The sequence below is a fragment of the Sphaeramia orbicularis genome, chromosome 20 (genome assembly GCF_902148855.1).
Source record: "Sphaeramia orbicularis chromosome 20, fSphaOr1.1, whole genome shotgun sequence".
NCBI lineage: Eukaryota > Metazoa > Chordata > Actinopteri > Kurtiformes > Apogonidae > Sphaeramia > Sphaeramia orbicularis.
The window spans coordinates 36,480,781-36,507,266 of NC_043976.1; the positions used below are offsets into that span (position 1 = coordinate 36,480,781).

Sequence of the window (26,486 nt, forward strand, 5' to 3'; positions counted from 1 at the left end):
TTTAGGATCAATCCAGCTGATGTCATCATGTCTGTGCGTGTGCTGATGTCAACATATCTGGGCGTGGCATGTCCTGGTATAATCATGTCTATATGGGTGCTTCTAGGAAACTGGTCCCTAAAAACAGGACATGAAGGATAAAAACTCAAACCAGATGTAGATTAATGTTATGAAGCAAGTTTGGAAACACTTTGGGTCTGTTTTAAAAAATAAGTATTTACTGAGATAAAAGAGAAACTATTTTTCAGATAAAACACATTTTTATATTTTTTTCACGTAATTTTTTTTATACAAAAATCTGCATGTAACACTGTAAAAAAGACACAAAAAATATGCGCTACTATTTTTTTGAACATCTTTTTATTCTCTCACAGGCACATTTTAGGAATTAAAGTAAATATTCCAGGCAGAATGTTTCACAAAAATGACCACTGTTGCAAAATCACTCACGATTTATTTGTGTTTAAATGGGTAGGTTCTGCATGTAACGTGAGTGGACACGATGGGTTACACACGAAACCTGGAATGAGACTGAGATTCATGAAAAACTCATATGTCTGGATTAGAAAAACCACTAGGATTGTCACATTTAACACAGCATCTTTCTTTATAGCGCTATGTAAGACCATTTCAAGCCATGTGTTCCTATCCCAGTTTTGGTCCTATTTGTGGCCCCAATATTTTATTAGAAATTCATTAATTTAGGGACAGCTCAGAGCAAAAGTATAAGCAAACAATGACGGTATTTCCAAGTTCACTACAGAGCCTCTGAACGTCCAAATGGGTCATATCTGATGACCATGAAAAGATGACAAACTGTATTTTACACCAATTATTTACATGGATTGAAAGGATTAATGGTTCAACAGCTATTTAACATTTTTGATCAGTAGATGCTTTTGGTCACCTGTGGCTGTTTGGGTCATTATAACCCCTTTAGCCCTATCAGCCCACCGGTGGGCCGAAAAAATTATATTAATATTCATCTACTATAAAAAAATAATAAATCAGGACAATGGATGTTTTTTTCAACTTTTGCTCAAAGTTTAGACCCTAATGTTAATAAAAGTACATCAAAAGTGTATTTTAGAGCAAACTTTAATGTTCAAACATGATTTTTAATCTTTGTGGGGTGAAATATACGCTATTAAAAATCTCCGACATGAACAATTAATTTATGCATATCATCGTCAATCCAGCCGAAAAAAAAAAAAAACAGGCAAGGATAAAAAATTCTAATTTCTCTTTTAGTTTGTTACAGTTTACTCAGGCATAGTAATAGATACAATATTTTAGACAATGGGAATAGATTCTGTGAGGTCTCTAAATGTCCATAGACACCAAGAGCATCCATATGAACCTTATTATTATAAGTATTATAAGTAATTCTTTATTTACTTTGGGTATGTCTTTTTAGGTGTTTTTCCCCTGAAAATATGGTCAGGGTTAAAAATGAGTTACAGGCAACAAAATCTAAATTTGGTCATTTAAAAAATGTACTTAGTAGTTTTTCTTGTATTTTCTTTATCAGCAAATGAATAACAGATTTTAATTTTTATTGCATGAAATAAGAGGTTGTATTTGTAACTGGTTCCTGCAAGAGTGTCTGCCTGTAGGACCTCCACTGTGGAGCCCCTCCCCCCTGCAACCTCCACTGTCAGGTGCTACAGGGGTTGGACAAAATAATGGAAACACCTTCACCTCAAGATGATAATGCCCCAATCCATACAGCTAGAATTGTTAAAGAATGGCATGAGGAACATTCTAATGAAGTTGAGCATCTCGTATGGCCGGCACAGTCCCCAGACCTCAACATTATTGAGCATTTATGGTCAGTTTTAGAGATTCAAGTAAGACGTCGATTTCCACCGCCATCGTCTCTAAAAGAGTTGGAGGGTATTCTAACTGAAGAATGGCTTAAAATTCCTTTGGAAACAATTCACAAGTTGTATGAATCAATACCGCGGAGAATTGAGGCTGTAATTGCCGCAAAAGGTGGACCTACACCATATTAAATTATATTTTGTTGATTTTTTAAGGTGTTTCCATTATTTTGTCCAACCCCTGTATGTAGATATTTGAATGATTTTTGGGTTTACCTTCTCAAAGCTTTCCAAAAGACTAGTATTCCTCTTAGTGTAGAATGTAACATTGGGAAAATGTGATGAGAAAATACCACCCCAGAGTCGAGGAATAACACTGGTCTACAATTTTTTTAATAAATGATTTGCTTCAGAGATTAAATGTGCTAAATGTTACATATTTTAATAAGATTAATTGGAAAATAAATGACAAAAGTGCCAGTTTGCTGATGTTTTCAAGGTATATGATTAAGTGTTATTACACATATATATTGGTTTATGTACATTTATATAATAGTTTTATAAATCTTCCACTAAATAGAACCTGTAAAGTGAATGTATTCTAATGTGCAGACAGTGTTTTGAAGTAGATCTTGTAGCTCTGAGACAAATATTCCTTTTGAGTCAAACCCATTCTCTCGTTAATTCTTGAATTTCACATTTTGACCCAAGGCTGTATCTTGGAAAGTTCAGCCAACCAGCATTTTAGACTTGATTTTTCTTTATCAGTGACTCTCATGTGGTAAAATTTCATTACTTTTATTCTGGAAGCATTTTCCTTGCAGACCAGTGTTATTTAAGCCCAGTTACAGGATAATAAAATAAACACACACATTCAGAGATAGTTTTGTATTATTTTCAATATGCTGGAAATTTATTTGTGGGGAAAAAACAACATTATTTGACTAATTAGCCATCGTTGAATCTTGTTTTTATTTAGGCTTTACAGGCAGTGTGTCCATAGCCGAGGCAAGCCCATTCATTGGTCATCTCCGTGAATCCTGGGAGTGACATCAGACCGCTTGCTAGAACCAGAACAACCAGATAAACAAAACACACATGGATGGAATTTAGAACAGGATGAATAATATTACAACTGCCATAACTATTCATTCTTGCGGAAGTCACAAAAAGCGAAATGAATGTGTATTAATGTATAATAAAATATAATAAAATATAATAAATAAGCCTCTCACCTGACAGCAGTCTGTGGAGGTTGCAATAGTTGAGTCCATCATCGAAGAGGGTTGAAAATCCAAGAGACTGAGACTGAGCCTTTTAAGGGGAAAAGATGCGACAATAAATGGTTTTTATGGGTTATAATAACAGTAATATCATAAGTGTTTCCCAATCAACTGCTAATCAGAAATAACTTGACCAATATTACAAAATATAAATAGAATTTTGGCTTTATTTACTGAATTACCTTTTATTTATTGAACCATTTTAATAACAAAAATCTCTTAGTTGTGAGTGCACGAATCATTTTGAAAAACAACAGTAAGATATTAGAGTTGTGGTTTTGTATAAATATTCTTAAAATATGAAAAGTATTGTTGAGCAGTGTTACTTATAACAAGTGGTTCCAGGCACAACAAACCCCGCCCCTCACACATATTGTAGGTTATTTTGGCACCAATCCAGCTGATGTCATCATTTCAATTGCCTCTATATATGTGCCAAGTTTGAAGTAAATTGAAGCAATTGATGTTTTTATAGACATGTGAAATTTCACCCATTATAAGTAAATGGGAGAAGAATTATTATTATTATTATTATTTTTTTAATTCCTAAAAATTTTAAACTTTAACCTACTTTTCCCAAAATGTAATGACATCTAGTCTGGGTCACTGGCAATATATAAACCAAATTTGGTATGAATTGAACCAATAGTTTTGCCTCTACAGATATTTGAAAATTTGTCCATTATAAGTAAATGGGGAAAAAAAGATTTAAAGAATTCATTAAAAAAATAAAGAAAAAGATAAGAACAGCAAACTAGAAAAACATGACACTCTGAATAAATTTAAATATATTGAAGAAGAGAGGGCAGAGATTACAGAGACATAACATGATGCTGTCAAATCAGTATAAAAATGAAGGAATGGAATAAGACAACATCATCATTTAGTACTGTAAGATATGGAAATGAAAAAATCTGCATGCATTTCTGTAATAATTGCCATTATCAACACATTACTGACTGACACGTCTTCAGAAAAAGAAATATTCAACAATAAAAGTTATTGTGACCTTTAAATAGCACTGTACTGTAACACATTTTCAGCTGGTTTATGTCCTATGTGCTTTACTTATATTATTAATTTGTCTTTCTTAAACTCAGATTACTTCTATACTCCTTGGTTATGACTGTACAATTACATTTTGAGATCATTTAAAGTCACAATTTTCATGAAAAATGTTAAGTGTCAAAATGTATTATTTTTAACTTTGCAACTCAGAAAAAACCAACAGCAAGTTTTATTTTTTCTTGTTTAGAAACTTGAATGTAGATGTTTTAGACTTCCAACTAAGTTAATATCTGCTTTAATTTGTTGTTTCAGGAGCAAATTATATTCATTTGCTCAAAGTAGGAAATTATAAAGAATCATTATCTAAGAATAATAATCAATCATGATATCACTGAAAAGCTGAGGAACTCCACTTTATTTTGCTCTTTTAAAGCACATATGTATATTAAAGGTTAAAAAAACATTTGCACATTTCTAAAAGTAGACATTTAAGCCACAGATGATGGTCTCGGTGTTAGAGGGTTAAGTTAGTTGTTACTTACAGACACACGGCAGCTCCCGGTCAGAACAGAGGGCTTAAATGAAAAGGTAATTTTTTCCGCTGTGAGTCCATCTGCAGATGTGTGGTTGGCCACGATGGACACAGGTGTTGTAGATACAAGCTGAAAGAAAAAACGCATACAGTATATGCACCGTCACCCACCACAATATATACATTGCCTGTATATATCCTTATATGTTTATATATTGTATACATTTCTTTTATCTGAAGTAAAGAGTTAGTTTTTTACATAATTTAGTAGTATTTTAGTAGGATTTGTATATTTAATATTTTATCTTTGTAGTTTTTGTACATTGACAATATTTTTCAGTATTCTGTGGAATATTTTTACACAATCTTTTTGCACTGTTCTGTTCTGTCCTATTCTATTCTTTTCTGTTCTATTCTTTTATTTTCTGTTCTATTCTATTCTATTCTATTCTATTCTATTCTGTTCTGTTCTGTTCTGTTCTGTTCTATTTTATTCTAGTCTGTTCTGTTCTATTTTATTATGTTCAGGTCTATTCTGTTCTGTTCTGTTCTATTCTATTCTATTCTATTCTATTCTGTTATGTTCTGGTCTATTCTATTCCGTTCGGTTCTATTCTATTCTATTCTATTCTATTCTATTCTATTCTATTCTATTCTATTCTGTTCCGTTCCGTTCTGTTCTGTTCTGTTCTATTTTATTCTAGTCTGTTCTGTTCTATTTTATTATGTTCAGGTCTATTCTGTTCTGTTCTGTTCTATTCTATTCTATTCTGTTATGTTCTGGTCTATTCTATTCCGTTCGGTTCTATTCTATTCTTTTCTATTCTATTCTATTCTATTCTATTCTGTTCTGTTCTGTTCTGTTCTGTTCAATTCTATTATGTTCAGTTCTATTCTATTCTATTCTGTTCTGTTCTGTTCTGTTCTATTCTATTCTATTCTATTCTATTCTATTCTATTCTATTATGTTCAAGTCTATTCTATTCTATTCTATTCTATTCTATTCTATTATGTTCAAGTCTATTCTATTCTATTCTATTCTATTCTATTCTGTTCTATTGTATTCTGTTCTATTCTATTCTATTCTATTCTATTCTATTCTATTCTATTCTGTTCTGTTCTATTGTATTCAGTTCTGTTCAATTCTATTCTATTCTATTTCCACTGATTTCACTTGTTCACATACATATTTTGTTTCATTTAAAGTAGGTTTCAGAGTGGTTCTTACCGCGTAGTGACAGTCCCTACATCCAGCCACAGGACTAAAAGCCTCAATCTGTTTCTCGACTTTGGTGTTGATCATAGAGCAGGGGGTTGCAAAAAGCCTGAAAAAGAGTATGCCGCAGTTAAGACATGTAACTTGGACGTTTGATAACCCACTTTAAAGCTGAACTCACCAGACTGTTCTGCAGTAGGGATGGTAAGGAGCAGGACCGGGGAATGGCATGGCAGCGACCGAACCCAACAGTCCGACGATGAGAGCCGAGGCCAGCAGCAGAGTCCTCATGGTGGCAGAGATGGAGGTGTGTGTCTCCTGTAGTAGAGCTGAAGTGGTGGAAATGTGGTGGTTTGAAGGTTGGTTTACAGGGCTATTTATTTCAAAATGCAGGGCTGGTCATAATTATCCCTGACAATTGATTTGGCCAAGTGAGAACATATGGGTCTTGTGGTTAATGTCGTGAAATTGCGACTACAGACGACATACACAAGGCTACACATTTCTGTAATTATCCATTTCCTTTATTTGCAGATTGTAAAGAGATATAGAATATAAGAAGACTGAGCAGAACTTAAATCATATATCATCCACACCAAAGGGTTTATTCCTCAGACCCCTCATGAGGATTATATGTCATTAGTACAACATTGAAAGAGTGAGGTCAGCAGACGTCTGTGCAAACAAGAACCTACATGAATTTACAGATTAGACAGGATATTAACACTTAACTTTTAGGGATCCATCAAGCCATTTTTGCAAACTTTTCTTTATTTAGTGATTATTATGTCTTCGTTACACCTTACAGCATTATTTTTTGCAGAATGTTTCTTTTCTGGCACTTTTTTTTTTTTAATCTAATGTCAGTTACTCTTACAGGTCTATTATATTATAAACTAGAAGCACTCGGAGAGCGCAGACCTCCGCCAAGGCTGATCAGTGGCCCCCCCCGTGGGCCCCCCCACCCAGGGTTTGTTTGTCTGTCTGTCTGTGTGTGTGTTTGTCTGTCCGTTAGTGTGCAACATAACTCAAAAAGTTATGGACAGATTTGGATGAAATTTTCAGGGTTTGTTGGAAATGGGATAAGGAAGAAATGATTAAATTTTGGTGGTGATCGGGGGTGGGGGGTGGGGTACTGATCAGCCTTGGCGGAGGTCTGCGCTGTAGAAGCACTCGGAGAGCGCAGACCTCCGCCAAGGCTGATCAGTGCCCCCCCCCCCCCCGTGGGCCCCCCCACCCCCGATCACCACCAAAATTTAATCATTTCTTCCTTATCCCATTTCCAACAAACCCTGAAAATTTCATCCAAATCTGTCCATAACTTTTTGAGTTATGTTGCACACTAACGGACAGACAAACAAACAAACAAACAGACAGACAAACAAACAAACCCTGGAAAAAACATAACCTCCTTGGCGGAGGTAACTACTGACACTTTTTACAACCGCTACTATAAAATTACACTGGGTTACAAAAAAATGTTTTTTACAAGTTGTCGAGGTTTTTTCAACTGAATTAGGAGCATTTTGCACCGCTAAATCCAAAAATGACATCTGTTTTTCTCAATCAGGTCAGGTTTTTTTGCTAATTTGATTTTGAAAAATTTGATCTTCTAACAAAATTGATTACATTTTTGTGACTTTATCAGTTGATTTTTTATATAGTTCTCACCCAAAATAGGTTTTAAGAGAAAAAAAAAAAAAATTTCTAACAGGATGTATTTATTAAACTTTAGAGAACTCTTCTTGCCTTTGGTCCACTGATGCAGATACTCAGTGCATGACTTGCATACCATGTGTGGCGCCCAAACTTTATCTTGGTCACCGAGTTTAATACCAAAACTAGAAGCACTCGGAGAGCGCAGACCTCCGCCAAGGCTGATCAGTGCCCCCCCCCTCCCCCACCCCCGATCACCACCAAAATTTAATCATTTCTTCCTTATCCCATTTCCAACAAACCCTGAAAATTTCATCCAAATATGTCCATAACTTTTTGAGTTATGTTGCACACTAACGGACAGACAAACAAACAAACCCTGGCAAAAACTTAACCTCCTTGGCGGAGGTAATAAGATTGGTAAGCACACTTTATGAAACTTGTGACTTGATTCCTGTTAGGTACAATGGTGTATTCACCGCAGATGTAGCAGAATACATCAGGCTTATTTTTGCAAGATCTTCTAGTCGAAGCCATTTCATTCACCTGTAATATTAAAAAAAAACAATCATAAATTGGCAAAAGTAAAATCTTCAGAACTCATTTATTGCAAGAAATATGAAAGAGTTCTGTATCATATGATGTGAAAATGCCCATATATGTAAGCAAAAATGTCAAAAAGCCAATATGTAGCATAGTTCAGAAAGTTGACCTGATTGAGCAAAATTAATGTGATTTTTGGATTCAGCACACCAAAATTATCCTAAATCCGCTCAAAAAACTTAAACAATAAATTTGTTGTTGACCAGTAATATCAATCTAAACTACCAAATGTTGAATAATTTTCAAGATTTTAACCTTTTAAATGCCAGTTTGAATACATGATGCCACTATCTGGTAAAAAAAAAACAAAACAAAACACAAAACAAGTGGTGCCAGGCACAATAAAAACCAACCCCTCGCACATACTGTATTTCGCCCATTATAAGTAAACGGGAAGATTTTAGAAATTTGTACAAAATTTTGACTTTGACCTAATATTCCCAAAATGTAATCAGATCTATTCTGGGTCATTGGCAATCTAGAAACCAGATTTGGTATGAATTCAACTAATAGTTTTGCTGCTACAGACATTTGAAATTTCGCCCATTATAAGTAAATGGGGGAAAAAATATTTTAAAAATTCCTAAAAAATTTGAACTTTGACCTACTTTTCCCAAAATGTAATAAGATCTATTCTGGGTTACTGGCAATCTATAAGCCCAATTTGGCATGAATTCAACAAAACGTTTTGCTGCTACAGACATTTGAAATTTGGTCCATTATAAGTAAATGGAAAAAATGAAAGATTTTAAAAATTTGTAAAAAAAAAAAACGTTTAACTTTGACCTACTTTTACCAAAATATAATCAAATCTATTCTGGGTCGCTGGCAATCTATAAACCCAATTTGGTATGAATTCAACCAATAGTTTTGCTGCTAAAGTGTTAACAATCAAAGAAACAAACCGAACAAACCGAACCAAAAACAATACCCCATGCCTCCTTTTCAGGGGGTGGGGTAGTAAGAGATATTTTCCATATGATACATGGTGGAGAGATGTGGAATTGTTTTATATAAGAGTTTTTGGCATGTCATAGATTAACAATAATGTTGATTTTATTGCATTAGTATTTTTATGTGAGACTAAAAATGTGTTTCAATGTAAGGCATGTTTTGTGACGAGGGTCCTGCACTGAACAAAAACTAGCAATGAAATCAGGCATTTAAAGGGTTAAAATTTTAAACAGTATTGAACAATTGTAGATTCAAATATACCTGAAATGTTTTAAGATATTTATCCAGGAAAAAAAGCAGGAAAAATATTGATCTATGATGATTTTATATCAGTTTATTGTGCATGTACATTTTTGACACGAGGGTCCACAAAGGGTAATAAATTGGAGGGATTCATAAATATCAAGTTACTAATCATCCTCAAACAAGATAAATTAAGTTGTAGAATATATACTTTTAAGACTAAAGGTAAATGTAATATAAAAATAGGGAAAAAAAAGACAACTCTTACAGAGATAATTATAAATAAACTGAAGAAATAGAATTTGGGGCCTGTTTATCATAATTATCTGTACAAAAATGGTGTAATATAAGCAAAAAAGTAATATAAGCATAATGTTGTGTTGAATGTAAGAGGAAACAAATTCGTCTTAAAAGATCATGAAAACAAGTCCTGGTTCTGGTTGAGACTGAAGCTAAATGTAGTAGGAGACAGATGGTAAAAGTTATAGAGCTCATATCCACCACTATAATGTGACTACACTCAAATAATTACATGTGTATTATTCATGATTCCCTATCTCTATAATTAAATGTTTTGAACTTATCCTCTATTCTCCTCTATTATTAGACTGAATATGAAGGCCTATTAAATATGACAGATTTATAAGTAAACATATGTTCTCAGTTCTGGACAATCTTCCACATCAGCAAGAATCTTTTTGATAGAAATCATCTTGTGGTATGTGTGTAATTTATAAAGCGCAATAGCTGCCTATTTTCTGAGAAATTAATAAAAATGTCAAAAGGGCAATATTTCTAAAGGTGAAGAATCCATTTCCGTGTAAGGATGAAAAAGATTTAATACAGATCAAACTGGCGTATCAAGTCACAATGTATTGTAGATTTTTGAGTTACAGCTGCAGAGAGAACACATAATCAGAATCTGATTGATTTGAGAAACCTTCAAGAATGGCAGACTTTGTGAAATATTTTTTTGTATTTTGTAGTGTCTTTATTCTACAAAAAAAAAAAAAATTAAATAAATAAATAAATAAATAAATAAATAAGTAAATAAATAAATAAATCTTGAATTATTGGAGTAGTACACAGATAAGTATGTATCTCCTCATTAGTCATTATGTTTTGGGTATGAGAACACATCAGTCTGTAATTTCCACTTTATCTAATTTATAATTAAACTACATGTTCACTCATAAATGTATTTAATAATACTTCTTTATCAGATAACAATTTCTGCTATGAGAAAATTAGGGAAGCATCAGTGTTAAACCATGTTATAAATATATATACATGAAAAAACTGCTTTCTTTTGTGTTTATTTATTTTCTCTACTTTGTTTATTTGGTAGAGACAGTACACATAAATGAACATCTAAATCGAGACAACAGCAGATGTAAATATACCAGATTATGGCTAAAATGCTCATTTCCCTGTTTGTAATAATTTAGATTATATGACATAGGAAGCAGACTGAGAAAGGACAAAAAACACAATTGACCCAAATAACAAGAAACAGAAACCCAAATTCTTTTTTTTCTCAGTTACATGTCCACTTTAGGATAATTTGCTGACATTATTTGACTTACGGAATCATTTTTTATTTGATTATCTATTCACATAAAAGGAATTTCTTGGTTGTAGTCTAAAGGTTGTAAGTGAGAGGAACTGCAGACATGTCACCTCTTTCATAAATGATCATCAGGTCCCTTTCATGACAATGACAAACAAACTGATTTTATACACATCATTACTTGATCACATGTGGCCTTTGTACACTCATGTACCAAGAGAAAAAAAGTCCCAGAATGGCAAGATATCTTAAACAGCATCAGAAAAATACATGTTTTATTTATTTGAAGTCAGTTTCATGTGACTAACAATTGCTGTCCTGTTAAACCCCTACAATATACATATATTATACTACAGAGCTACTGACATACAGACCATTTAACACTACAAGCTGAACACACATATTAGGCTATTTATTTATTTATTTATTTATAAGTGTACATTAAGAAGGAAAACAGCAAGAATATCTCCTGTTTCGTCACTGATGTTTAAGCTGTATTTAATAATTTATGTTTTAGCTGCAATGTATCAAATGATTATGTTGAATTCCTGGATGTAGAATATTGTACTATTATATAGCATTTAGTAACATTAACAACAACAAAGGTTTTCTTGATTTTAACTTGGGTATAGGCTGTCCAAGACTTTTGTATGGTACTGTAGCTAATATATGTTGTGATATGGCATTCCTAAAAGTGAATGTTTCAGCAGAATGACCACTATAAAATAGTTCAAGTACATTAAAATATATCATACACATTATTTTCAGTAAAAACGAATCCAAAAATATAATATGATAGTCATTAATAGAAGAAGAAGAAGAAGAAGAAAAAGAAGAAAAAGAAGAAGAAGAATATTGACTGACCTCTACTGCATGGTAACCACTTTTATTTTTCATATTTTGATTACATTTTACTCATATATTTACATTCCTTTCCTTAACCCTTCGGTATCTGGGTGTGCCTTTTAGGCAAACTTTGCACTTTCTGTTAGAAAACTTCATATTATTTTTCACAATTTAAAAAAGGTTAGAATTCAAAAGTTGTTCATTTTTGCACGATCTTTAAAAGTCTGGCCACCAGCTAAAATTTGCACACTGTAAACAAAAGAAAATTACAAGACTAGCATCTGTCTCCCAAGTGTGCCTAAAATGAACTATTTCTTCCATTTGATATGTATGATTAGAGCTGACCTTAATTTACAAAAATAAAATCAAATTAGAGCAGAAAAATAAATCAATATATAAAATATTTAATAGTTTGATTTATAGGTGTGCATTTTTGGCACACTTGGTGACACATGCTAGTATTTATGAACATTTGACCTAGCACCAAAAATAATAATGCAAATTAACCAATGTTGGAGTTAATCATTGACATATGCCAGGCTGCAAAAATCTAATAACACTGGTCTACAAGGAAAATGCTTCCAGAATAAAAGTAATGAAGTTTTACCACATGAGAGTCACTGATAAAGAAAAATCAAGTCAAAAATGCTGGTTGGCTGAACTTTCCAAGATACAGCCTTGGTTCAAAATGTGAAATTCAAGAATTAACGAGAGAATGGGTTTGACTCAAAAGGAAAATTTGTCTCAGAGTTACAAGATCTACTTCAAAACACTGTCTGCACATTAGAATACATTCACTTTACAGGTTCTATTTAGTGGAAGATTTATAAAACTATTATATAAATGTACATAAACCAATATATATGTGTAATAACACTTAATCATATTTCTTGAAAACATCAGCAAACCGGCACTTTTGTCATTTATTTTCCAATTAATCTTATGAAAATATGTAACATTTAGCACATTTAATCTCTGAAGCAAATCATTTCTAAAAAATTGTAGACCAGTGTAATATGTAATCCACTTTTTATGTAGTATATTGAAAAAAATAATAATTTTTTGTGTTTTTTGCATCCCAAAAAATGGTTTGTTTACATTACAAACGCGTCATTTAAAGGGTTAAAAAATGTGACAATTATTGAGTATTTGGTATTTTTATTTACGGCTCAAGTTGATGAAACAGAAAAAAGTGTAAAAGAATTAAAAACAAACTGTATGAAATTTTTTTTTGGACATAATTCCACAAGTGTGCCAAAAAGGCACACTTGGTGCTTAGTAAGGGACGGGATACCGGAGGGTTAAACACCGTAAAACTGTTCCTACAATGAGATGTGAGTACTTCTGACTAAATTCACCAGACCAGTCATCAGTGTCAGTGGTGGTGCTTTATTTTGAAAAGCCCAACCGGATGTTCCAAAAGTTTCGTCTTTCACTCTGTGTCAGTAACTTCCTGTAACTTCTCATTGGGTTGTAAAACTACCAATAGATGAAGTTATGATACTGTGGGACCGGTAGAACGGGCTATCAGACTTTAAACTCTGAAGACATATGTTTTAATAATGGTTATCAAACCGTATTACCTGCGATTTAAATCTTTTGTTTACAAGTATTCAGAAAAATGGTTTGACCTCAGTCATTATCAAGGCAGAGTTTGTTTTGTTTCTGCGCCGTCTTCTGGTCGGACAACCGTCAACGCTTCAGGGTGTTCCCAGCGGAAAAACACCAGAAAAACTCTTTTTAGTTTCTGTGCGGAGCCGCCATGGTCAGAAAAACGAGGATTTATACGTCGATACGGGACGACCCGGAAGTCCGTAAGAGGTAAACGTTACTAAATTGACATATATCCACTACTTAACTTTAACCCCATAAATTAAAAAGAACAGAGCTCCAGTGTGTATCGGAATATGACACTTTAAGCACCGTAATTGGTTAAATTAATAAGTAAATAAGTTAGAGGTCATTAATACGTCAAATGTCAACGTTCGGTTTGTTTCGCGTGCACAGTACGTCATTACCATGGATACAATAAATGGAATTAAAGATAGTGTAGACGAAGAACAGAAAGCTAATTTCTCGTTCTATCGCTACTTTTTCACCATTTTTGACCGACAGCAATACTCAGAAAGCACCTTAGTTTTTGTTTTTCCTCCATATGCTTTGTTGTTTCCAAAGAACTTATTTTAAATATACTAATTTTCGCTCATGCAACAAAAATGCGCAGAGCGAAACCTCCGCCGCCATATTGGACCGAACACTGTTGTGACATAAGTGTACTCTCTTTGTTTCTGTAATCTTTGGCATAAATGAGCCAAATTCACAGTCACCCACATTAATTTTATCTTTACGTAAAACTGAACGTCACCAATATTTCAACAACCATAGATGACTTTGGACTGATAATCTTAGTCAGATTAAATATATTATATTTTTTTCTTAAGTCTTTCAGTTTGATGCTTAAGACTATACCCTGATGCTGCAGTGTTTTCTGTTGAAACCTTTGCCGAGATCTTACACAGTGTGTACAAAATATGCAGTGCCTCATAATATTCCAGGTGTACCTCGTGTACAGTGTTATTGTTGTGTTTTAACATGCCAACATTTCACAACACTATGTGTAACAAGAAAATATATGTATATTTGGGATTCATGAGGGTTAATGTACATGTTTGTAACCAAGACCTAATATGACTGTTTGAATCATTTAGTTTATTTTTGTGTGTCTTCTGAATATCGATTTCAGAGTTGAGTACTTCAGCTGTATCCCTCCAGTACAACCTAAACACAGATGTTCCAAAGTCTGAGGGACGGAAACTGTTTTTTGACACACATGCTGTTGTGCGACTTTTTGAAGAAAATGGTTTGACTGCTTCGATTTTTACTTTTTTCCCAAAAATGTGCTTTGTTGCTAACAAGATGTGTGGGTTTTTTTTTTTGTAAATATGTATATTTTTTCTATGATCAGGTTTCACTACTCAGCAGGCTGAGGTGATGGTTCAGGTGCTAGTCAAGATGACAAACTCAAACATGGATGCCATCTATGGTGACATGGTCACCAAAGTACAGCAGGTGAGATAATGCACAGAAACGTCGACTGATTCTGTACTTTTACTTAGTCACTTTGTTTGTTTTCTGTAGATCAATCAAAGGCTGTTCACTGATTCAATATCATGACATTTTGCTTTTTACTAATGTGTCTTTCGCTTATCATTTGTGTAATGTCTTTTTCTTGGCAGGAGATTATGTTGCAACGTGTGATGTCTCAAATAGCAGCTGTAAAAAAGGACATGATAATTCTTGAGAAAAGTGAGTTCTCCACTTTGCTGGCAGAAAATGAAGTAAGTTACTGTAAGTTTGTGTTAATTTGGTGGCATAATCATCAAATAGATTCAATATGAGCCTAATGTTTTTGCACAGTTTCAGCTTCAATCTTATCGCTCTTATCTTATCTATCTTTGTCTTGTCTTGCCTTGTCTTATCTGTGCCTACTGCTGGCTTCTTTCCACACACAAATGCACTATTTTAACTGCAGTCAAATCCACCATTCAACTTGAATTTACAAACAGTAGCAAGAAACATAAATATTTTCATACATTTTGTGAAGTATTTCCTCAGATTTCTGTCTGTGGTTTTATTTCTAATTCATACAACTTGACTTTTGCAATATTTTAACATTTCTGACAGAAACTCAAGATCCAGTTAATGCAGCTCAAGGTTCAACTGGCTGTAAGTTAAAATCCATTTTTATGGTTTATAACTACTGTATACACATTGAAAAAAGCCTATTTCCGCACTTTATCCATGACAGTTCATTTTACTTACTTATTTGTACTTAAAGTATTCTTTGACATGGCTTGCTAAAGGTGGAAGTGATTGGAGTGATTTCTTGTAATTTTTCAACAGTATTTTTTCTTCCATCTTGCAGGACATAATGAACAAAGTGCGCTCAGACAGTCTTTTGGATATGAATTTGGAGAAAAGTCGAGTAAAGGAATTGGTAAGTGTTCAAAGGATAATAAAATCAGCATAACAATAAATATAATTTGGGTATCAATCAGTTGCATGCTTGATTTTATCACTTTAAAATAGTTTTTAAAATAAGCATAAAAATAAAAATGACTCTAAGGCTGGATTGTATATTAAAGTAATTTGATTAGTAAAGTTTGTACTTTCATATACGTTCATCTAGAAGGAAAAACATTCAGATTTACTCTCTTGGCAATGTTACCGCTTACAATATGATCTTTTCCTGGCTGTCAACATATAATAAAATTGGTAATGGACACAAATTCTTAAGGTTTTAAAGGAAGACATGGACTAAATGATGACTTCTGTTTGTCCTTGAAAATTCAGGAGGATAATAAACACATTGTCAACTGTACACATTATTCCTCATTTTAACCCATATGTTATATGTCATATCGTAATGAAAAATATGTGTATTTTCAGAAAGCAGAGCATGAGAAGAAGCTTCTAGAAACACGAACTGAGATTATGGAAATGGTTTGTATTAACACCTTATTACATATCTACATATAGAATTTATTTCTGGTTGTATACATGTATAGATAAGTACAATCACAGCAGAGACAGTAATGACTGGTGTTAAATCTAATCTTTCGTATACATTTTTATATTTAATCTCTGTGTCTGTTTCCATTTTCACAGACGGCGGAACATGATCGTCATATAACTCAGACCAACATGAGGATCGACACTGAAGTGGCTGGTTTGAAAACCATGTTAGAATCTCACAAACTGGACACTATAAAATACCTTGCAGGTAGGATTTAACACAGAATACGGAATATTTACAGAATATATTCATAAAAGTTTGTCTGATTTTGTATAGAATTATACTGATAGTTGTACAGCTTTCATTTGAGTTGATAGAATAAACTTTAGCTTATTGAACCAGGCAGACAAATGACTGGCAAATTTTTTTTCTCTCTCTTTTTTTAGGTTCAATATTCACCTGTCTCACTGTGGTCTTGGGTTTCTATCGTATTTGGATGTGAACCAGCGTTGCCAGATGACAACTGTTTTATTGTACTAGAGGGGGTTAAAGTTAAAAATGTTGTTAGTGGGTACTACATTGGGTCAAAAAAACTAATTCAACAGTAAAAGTCCGCAAAGTAATGGTGTAAATGTGTTTAGAAAGACTCAGGTGCATCGTTAAATGAGAGAAAGAAAACAGAGAGACTTGCACAAAAAAATCCAAAATAAATGTCCCAAAAATATAAACTATTCGGAAAGCAACTCAGCCAGTTTTATTACAAAAGTAAAAATCTGGTGTTAATTTACATATAACACAAATGCATTTTAACCCCATAGAATCTTGGTCATCCTCTTCCCAGTAAAAGGTTTAATCTGCATAAATATACTATTGATATTCAATATTCAATATAAAATGCCTAAAAATATTAATAGAGAGGACAATTATTAGTGTACATTTGATAACACCCAAAAAAATGTACTGCATAAATATAGTATTGATATTCCATATTCAGTATGAAATAGCTAAAACATTTATTAATATAGAAGATATTAGTTAAGGACTTTATATGACTGAGTTGCTTTTAGCAATATAAGATCCATACTTATCCATAATTATCCTGATTGTGTCAAGAAATGAATCTTAATTATTTAACCTAAACTGATGAAAACCATTAACAGCTGTCAACAAGCGATAAAATGACTGTACATTTGATATTACTGGTCATAGATTGTACAGAGGGCCAAGCTATTGTAAAAATACAACAATTTTTGCACATTTAAAAAAACTGACATGAACAGAATTTCACTTATGACTGTTTTATGACATGGGTAACACTTGAAGCTTCAGTTCTCTTTATGCCTTGAACAACAACCTTCATGATCGTATCGTATTTGACCTCATCTCAGTGCCTTTTATTAAACAGTATGTTTGCATTAGCAATGCAATCTCTATTTCAGTATTTTCTGACAATTAGGAATCATGAAGGAGTTATGAAGGACAGACTCTGATTTTTAATACATGAAAATTTGGATCCTTTTTTATTGCAGATGATGCAATTATTTATTTAGGATCAGACACTCGATTCTAGTTTTTAGCTGTTCATTGTTAGGTTTTGAGACTAAAAAACTTATTTTTGTTCTCCCTTTAGCCATGTTCTACTGAAAACAACACAAAAATAAATGGCTGATAATGTTTTGGAATGTGTAAATATGTATATAACATACGATACTATGTACAATATCAGTATACCACTGTGTATATGATGCAAGGACTGAAACCCACTGAAGGGTTTAATGTGTGTAATTTTTATCCATTCCGTTGCATTACAGATCACTGTATTCAACTGCCTTGTTTGTGTGAATAGTTGAATAAAAGTAATGCAATAAATGCAAAGTATGAGCTTAAAACTGAAGCTGTGTCTGTTTCTAACCTGCAAGAATATATTAAATTACTGTCTAGATAAAGTTATGTAAGGTTATGTAACTGCAGATAAGTTTTCAACTTTATTAAAAAAAAAAAAAAACAACTGTAGTGGTTGCAGCAGTCATGAATAGCAATTTATATTTTTATTAATGGTGTTAATAAATCATAATGATAATAAAGATTTGCTCCATAACGTGTAATAATGTTTTGTTTTTTGTTAGAATGGAAAAATTGGTTTGGGAAAATCTTGTTTTGGACTGAGGACAATGTACCTATATCAGTTATTGTTTTTGTTGTTGTTTTTTTAATGATAACCCTAGGTAGTTTTCGGTAAAACAATGTAAAGGAGGAGTGCAAGGTAATATCCTGACAGCCTGGCAAAAGCTTTGAAAGGGATGCATGGGAAAAAATAAAGGTAAAGGTGTGCAAACATTTTACAGGTAAATATGAGGAATGTAATTTAGAAGATGAAACAACAGGACATGTTAACTAACACTTCCAGAGGTAATAACAATACATTAAAGCATCTTTGAGTACTTAGAAAAGCACTATATAAAAGTCATGTATTATTATTATTTATTTATTTATTTTTATTATTATTATTATTAAAACGAAAATGAAAGACAAAATAAATTTAATGTGAGGAGGTGGCAGTGAATAATAAGAAATTATTTAACAATAAGGACAGGAAACAAAGCCTTTTCAATATAACCTGTACAATTGTTATTACTCAGTTTGTCCCACGCTGCAGGTGGCGGTAGTGCACCTTTACTGCCTTTAAATCTGCAGACGAAGAAGAAACCCGGAAGTATTTGTCTGCCTCTATGTAAACTTGCATCATTACCGACACGTGTGTAGCTGTTAAATAAGCTTTTATAAGTGAACAAGTACCCACATATTACCGAATTTCACCTGTATATGTAGTCGGATAAAGATACCTGAAGATGTCATTGGTTTCAAGTGATAGTTTGTAAGAAGTCGCGTATTTAACGGAGACGTCCGGTGTTAGAGCAAATAGCGGATAGACTTCTGGACCAAGGTACAGTAGATAAGACGGCGATTTCGGCTGCTAAAAACGTCCATTTATGAAGTTCTGGCAACATTATAACCCTTCACTTTAGTGTAGTTTTGTAAATAACTTTTGTTGTTTTGATCAGTTTTGTTTGTCAGTCATCAGCGCACAAATTTAAGGTTTTGATTTGATTTTACAGGCTCTGTTAAGTAACAATGGCTGACCCCTTCAGTAGCAGCTCGGAAAATGTAATTCAACGTGTGATAAATGTGTCAGTGACAACACATTCTCCTCCGGAAAACCTTGAAGACTTGTATCAAATTAACCAGACCTGTGATTTCATTAGTCAGCGTCACTTTCAAAAGGTGAGGACATTTTCACTGTTAAGCATGCAAACATTTCAATGTATTATTCTTAAGGTTTTAGTTTTTTTTCCTTCTGTTATCTGAGTTAAAACATGCAGAAATGTATAAAGCATGGCTGGGAAGTTTTTAAATAAAACTGTAAATATTCCAGGTTGCTCTGCAGTTTCCTGATGATCTGCTGGTGGACTCTGTTGCAATAGCAGCAGAAATTGAGAAGAACTGCAAAGTCAATGTATACATTTTGGGAGACACATCCTATGGAAGGTAAATGAAAGTGTGAAAGAAAATAATAAAACAGACAAAATTTTTGGAGTGGCAATGAAAATGATAATGTAATTACAGTACCGTTGCTCAAGTATGAAATACAAAATTTTAGGCACTTTACCTGAGTAATTCTGTTTCAAGCAAATTTACATTTCTACCATATTATGTTTATGTTTATGCATTTGGCAGATGCTTTTTTTCCAAAGCGACTTACAGGGGAAAACCAATCAAATCACTCAATCAATCAAATTGTAATTATATAACGCCAGATCACAACAAAAAAGTTATCTCATGACACTTTATATAGAGAGTTGGTCAAAACCAGACTCTAAGCCAATTTACAGAAACCCAACAGAATCCTACAGGAGCGAACACTTGTGACCGGTGACAGTGGAAGGAAAAACTTCCCTTTAACAGCAGAAACCTGGAGCAGACCCAGACTCCTGGAGGATGGACGTCTGACAGGACCAGTTGGGGTTAAAGAGAGAGAGTAAAGAAAGAGCGAAAGAGAGAGCAACAGAGATAGAGACTGGAGGAGAGGGGGAGAAGGGGGGAGTAGGGGGAGACACATGAACTACATACTACATCTCAGTGGCACATGTTATACTTTTTGCTCCACTACATCTGCCCGACAGCTTTAGTTCCTTTTACAGTATTCATCCCCTTCTTGTCCAGTGAAAACACATTTCCCCAGATGTGTAGATTATGAATGTTTCACGTAAGCAATAAAGTGTGATGGGTTGGGTTTAAGGTCCTCCTCCTCCTCCTTAGCTACATAAAGCCTTAAAAACTTTGTTGACCTGTTTTTTTTAGCTCAGGAAAAGCCAACTCTTCAGATGTAGGTAGCTCTTGCTGGACAGCAATGAAGCATGCATGGTTATTTTATAGAATATGATGCAAATTAACCCTTTCATGCATGAATTATGAGAACCTCCATCATGATTTTTCTCCCCTGTTTTTATTCCTCTTTAGGCATGAAAAAAAAAATGCAATTGACAGCTTTTTATGAACCTATTTTTCATGGAGCTGCAAAAATGTCCACTCAAATGGATATGATGCATTTAATTTTTGAAGCAAAGAAACATGTATTTACTGATAAACAGTGAAAACTATGAAATATAAACACTTTTAATGTTGCTAATCTGATGTTTTCTCATATTTAAACATACTCTAATACTAGTTCTTACTCACTTCATGGAGATAATATACAAAAAACCCATTTTGTTAAAGAAAAAATGATAATTACAGTCTAATAACAATTGATTTACACTCAAACATGCTACTGCAGATCAGGTTTATCAAGAACAGCAAAGTTACATATGCATAAGTGTCCACTGTGTTGGCTGATATGGAAGTAAAACAACAAAACCCATGAATATACAAGAGAACAGCTGGAGAAGAACTGTCCACTGTAGTGACCAGTATGCATGAAAGGGTTAAACAACCAGCAGTAAATAAAGTAGTTCAAATGAGCTCAATCTTACCTCATATGACTTTAAAAACATAAAATATAATGTTTAAACCCTGATCATTTTACTGCAGATTGACTACTTTTCATACCTGTTGTTTAGTCGTTGATGGGAATACCAAACCTTTACTTGTAGTTGTGTATTTTCATAGCATTTATACTCTTTAAATGTCTGATGAGTTCGTCCATTAGTGACTTTTTACTGTTCATAATTGTTTATATATGAAGATGTGCTTTGTCTGGTCTCATTGTCAAATTATCCTGAACAGTTGCTGTGTGGATGAAGTAGCTGCAGAACATGTTGGAGCTGACTGCATCATACACTATGGCCGCTCTTGCCTCAGTCCCTCCAAAAGGTTACCCTTGATGTATGTCTTCGGGAAAAGACCGATAGATGTGGAGAAGTGTGTTTCTGCCTTCAAAGAACTCTACCCTGACCCACAGAGTCACATCATCATCCTGTATGAAGTTAACTACGTCCATGCCATCAGTAAGTTATCCTGTGAGGACATGCGTGTTGTGGTGGAAAAATTTACTTTTTATATTTTATACTCTTTATATTTACCTGATATGGGTTTTATTATGCAGTTGGCTATACATCCATCATTTGTAGTATTAAAATAATGCTGACCAGTCTTACCACAGAAATATCAATGCTAGTCTGTACACATGGTCATGATAATGTAATTCCACTCTGGCTCACCCAGAGACTCTCAGTTCATCTTATGAATGGTTGTATGAAAGATAAAATTATTATAGAGATTTTTTATATATATATATATATATATATATATATATTATTTTATATATTGGCAGTATTTTCAAGCCACAGATTGAAGCAAGGGTTGTTACCTTCCTGATCACGTGTACATTTGTGTTTGTGTACCACACCTCCAAGTGGAAAAAGACACTTTTTTCAGGGTTTTTGATAATTATATGATTGAAGATGATGCTAACAAAAGTTTTGACTTCTGTGTGCATTACAATGTAATATAGGGCTGCATGACACTGGAAAAAACTGACATTGCAGGTTTTTTTTAACCCTGCGATAAATATTGCGATATGAGAAAATACTCAGGAGGATATAATAGCTGTGTGGTGTCGATGTAAATGGTCAAACAAATTAGTTGTGTTACCTCTTATTGTGGCGACAATTGCAAGGCACTATCATCACAGAACACGTGTTTTAGCATCGTCCTTCTTGTAGCCGAAATAATTCCAGATAACTGACGTTGCTTTTCTTTTGGCACCAAGTCTTCGTTTTCAGTGATTTTTTTTTCTTGTTCATTGCTCCTTTTTCAATGTTGTTACCAGCGACTCACTCCATGTGTAGCGGCGTGGTCTGCTTCAGCAAACTGATTAAGAACAATTGCGATTGGTGGATCGCTGTACGCAGTGTGTGTCAGGTACCCTTCAAATTAGATGAGAACATGTTGAGTTCATTTGCCTCCTACATTGCAGGACCTGCGATGTGACTATTGCGCTCACATACATCGCAATGATGAAGCTCAAATGATATATTGTGCAGCTCTAATGTAATGAGCCACACAGCTCATAAAGCAAAAGAAAAAAAATCCTGCAACTCATCATTCTAACTCGACTTTTTCTTGTTACATTTTATTTTTTTCAGATGACCTTCTCAAATTTCTATCACCGGAATATCCAACCCTTGTCGCCTCAGACCTGGTTGTTGAAGGAGAAAATTGTTACCGTCACAGCTACATTAAAATTCAACATAATGACTCCTGTGTTTCGGACCCAGACTCGAATCAAGTGATTTGTCAGTTTGGAAGGCAGTTTTCTTTGAAACATGGCATGAGCATATCAGACTACAGTATGTTTTATATAGGTCAGGAGGGAGCGACCTTGACAAACTTCATGATGACCTGGAACCGCTGCTCTTTTAGCTCTTTCGACCCTGCGACAGCAAAAGGGAGGACGGAGTCAGTGAGTATCAACCGTGCACTAATGAAGAGGTATTATGCTATAGAAAGAGCCAAAGATGCTAATGTGGTCGGCATCCTGGTTGGCACCTTGGGAGTGGCGAACTACCTCAACATAATCCAACAGTTGAAGGAGGTCATCCACAGAGCCGGCAAGAAGAGCTATATGTTTGCCATGGGGAAACTGAACGTGCCCAAACTCGCCAACTTTCTGGAAATTGACATTTTTGTGTTAGTTGCATGTCCGGAGAACTCGTTGCTGGACTCGAGTGAGTTCTATAAGCCTGTGGTGACACCATTTGAGATGGAGGTAGCCTGTAACCGGAACCGGGAGTGGTCTGAGGAATACGTCACAGATTTTCGACATCTCCTGCCAGGTTTGATTTGTTCATATGGATTCAGTTTAGCATGTACTTGTATGTTTTAAAGGAGTGATATTTTGCATTTTTTAAATGGAATTGTGCATTTTCAAACATTTCCCTGTGGTCTACATAAACTGTAAATGCTCTGCTTGGGTCTGAATTCTTCATTAATTCAACTCCACAGGTCCATCTTCAACTCTATTTCTGAGTAATGACACCAGAAAGGTTGTTTTGAGCACTGGCCCTTTAAATGCAAATGAGCCACTTCTCGCCCCACCCCCTCCAGGTTGTTGACTGTGCTGCTCTGTCCCATTCAGCTGCTTGTGTTCATTTATATAACCAACTGAACATTTTAGGTAATTGGCTCGAAGTTTGGACATATTTTCAGTTTTTACTACAACCGCTGCTGCTGACAAACAATTTTGTCTTACTCGGAGAAATGTTTGTTGGAAGTCTTGACCTTATATGTGCAAATGTCATTACGTAACTAGTTATAAAGCGTAACAAATTAAGCAGAAATTGAAACGGGTTGTAGAAATCCTCTCGATTTTTGCCGGAATGAATATAAAGATAGCTTTGCAGCACCTGGAGGGTTCAAATTCAAACTTTTGGAACTATTAGGGTCTAAATACACAAATAAATGAACCAAAGACTAATAAAAGTGGGTTTAGCAAAATATGACCCCTTTAACATAAGATGACTAATAAAGATATAGAAGCCTTCTACTCTGTCCCTAATGCATTTTTTAAAATGTGCTTCAGGTGGAAAAAGTCATGTGCCACTGGCTGAGCAGCAGGACTGCGATGAGACTGATGTGTCCTTAATCACAGGAGCTCTGCGAAGTAACTATTTGTTAAACAGCGAGCCTGAGGAGTCCTCGTGTAGCTCCTCTTTGGTCCCCAGGAACCAGACCCTGACTGTAGCCAACACCAAGTCAGCTGGTATGAGTCAAAATTATACATCTAGAAGTTATTGGGGTTTGCAGGCTTGTTACTGTATGATCTTGGATGAACACCCAATTACACATTCATAAATGTCAAAAAGTTATTCAGATGGTTATTTAATAGTGAAATGTTAAAACCATAGATTATGTTTTTACAGTGTTTTTGTCATATATTCCTTTTTTTGTCTTTCCCAACTGTTTTATCAATATAATCCTCATTTTGCATATTTTGTGAAAATCAGGTATTTTCCTGTATTTAATTAACTGATCATGTAGATGTCCATAAAAGCTTCGATCAAATCAGATAAAAAATGAAGAAAAAGAAACATTTTCAACTAAATATATGATTAACTCAGCATAAAAACAAGTGTCCCTGACCACTTTCATTTGATTCATCAGTAAAACCCATGGAGTTTGACAATGTTATAGAAGACGACGATGTAAAAAAACAAAAAAAAAAACGTTAAACAAAGTTATGCATCTAAACTTATGTAAAAGTACTGATACCACATGATGAAATAAGTCATAAGATGTCAAATTTTTCCATTTAATCAGCACTTAACCTGTAAAGAGCCAAGTATTACACTTCTGCATTTAGTATTTTTTTGTGAAAATCAGGTATTTTGCAATTTTCAATTTACTGATCATGTAGATATTTAGAAGTTAATATATCAAAACATAGAAAACTGAAGAAAAAGTGTCTTTTCAGCAAAATGTATCATTAACTGAACATAAAAAAAACCATCTACAACCGCTGTCATTTATCAAACTCCATGGGTTTTCTGGTGAACCGATATCGTAGAAGATGACGGCGTTTCCACGTTCACTACAGAGCCTCTGAACATTTAAATGGGTCATAACTGATGACCATGAAAAGAGCATTTTACCTGAATTATTTACTTGTTTTGATAGGATTAGTGCATCAACAGTTATTAAATATTTTAGATCAGTGGATGCTTTTGGTCGCTCGTGTAGTTTTGGGTCTTTTTATGAGTTAAAATAGAGCTGAGTTATAGCCTATATACAGTCGCGGAAAAAAATATTACACCACCCTTGTTTTCTTCAATTTCTTGTTCATTTTACTGCCTGGTACAACTAAAGGAAAATTTGTTTGGACAAATATAAGGATAACAACAAAAATAGCTTGTAAGAGTTTAATATCAGAGCTGATATCTATCCATTTTCCATGTTTTCTTGATAATAACCAAAATCACTTCAGTTCTTACATCGATATCTATGGCATTGTACTGACAAAAACAGTACTTTTAGACATTCCATGTTTTCTTTTCTGTCTGTTTTAGTCACATGATACACACAGGAGTTAGTACTTGATTGCATAACCATTGTTTTTGATGACTTATGGTGGATTAATAATTTTTTCCACGACTGTAGGAAGTAATCTGTTATTAGAATTTCACTAAGAAACAGCCATATGAATAATGTTGTAACCGTTTGTGCTTTGGACCCTCTTTTCTTTTTCCCTGTTTTGAGTATCTTCACCTGACACCATTTCGATCACACTTAGTTGAATGTCTGAACACTATTTACGGTTACAAACTTTTTTTTTTTTGCTCTGTTTTCAGCATCGTTTTTGTCTGGTCGGAGCTGGCGTGGCTTGGAACAGAACTTGGGAGAGACCCCGGTGGTCAAAGCAGTAGAGGGCAGGAGGGGCATTGCTATTGCCTATGAAGAAGAAGGAACGTCGTGATTGTTTTCTTTACACCTATATCGTCTTATTAACTACACTTGCTGGGTGATACAAGTAATTATTTGGTGTCTTCACGTAATGGGCAGCATAAATTATACATGTCAGAAGGTGTTGTGTTCACTGTGGAAAAGCGATTTATTTTAATAAAAACCTCTTATCTTAAATACTGATGTGATGCAAAGTGATATTTAATTACAATGTATTTCTTTGACATACTCAACAAGAAGCATTGCAAAATAGCATGTGGCATATATGTGATTTTAAAG

At 34.1% G+C, this 26,486-nt stretch overlaps 2 protein-coding genes across 2 annotated transcripts; both read left to right on the forward strand.

The window, feature by feature from the left end:
- The first annotated feature begins 13,180 nt into the window (after positions 1 to 13,180).
- mcur1 (mitochondrial calcium uniporter regulator 1) lies at positions 13,181 to 18,131 on the forward strand. Its single transcript, XM_030122705.1, has 9 exons — positions 13,181 to 13,555; positions 14,478 to 14,594; positions 14,700 to 14,803; positions 14,971 to 15,072; positions 15,419 to 15,460; positions 15,660 to 15,731; positions 16,184 to 16,237; positions 16,403 to 16,517; positions 16,697 to 18,131. Exons 1-9 carry the CDS (start codon positions 13,297 to 13,299, stop codon positions 16,750 to 16,752), a joined length of 921 nt encoding a protein of 306 aa, XP_029978565.1. The 5' UTR covers positions 13,181 to 13,296; the 3' UTR covers positions 16,753 to 18,131.
- Positions 18,132 to 18,961: 830 nt separating this feature from the next.
- On the forward strand, positions 18,962 to 26,480 carry dph2 (diphthamide biosynthesis 2). The gene is made up of 7 exons (XM_030123840.1): positions 18,962 to 19,194; positions 19,367 to 19,532; positions 19,684 to 19,796; positions 21,534 to 21,754; positions 22,895 to 23,584; positions 24,331 to 24,510; positions 26,096 to 26,480. Exons 2-7 carry the CDS (start codon positions 19,383 to 19,385, stop codon positions 26,218 to 26,220), a joined length of 1,479 nt encoding a protein of 492 aa, XP_029979700.1. The 5' UTR covers positions 18,962 to 19,194; positions 19,367 to 19,382; the 3' UTR covers positions 26,221 to 26,480.
- Positions 26,481 to 26,486: the final 6 nt, after the last annotated feature.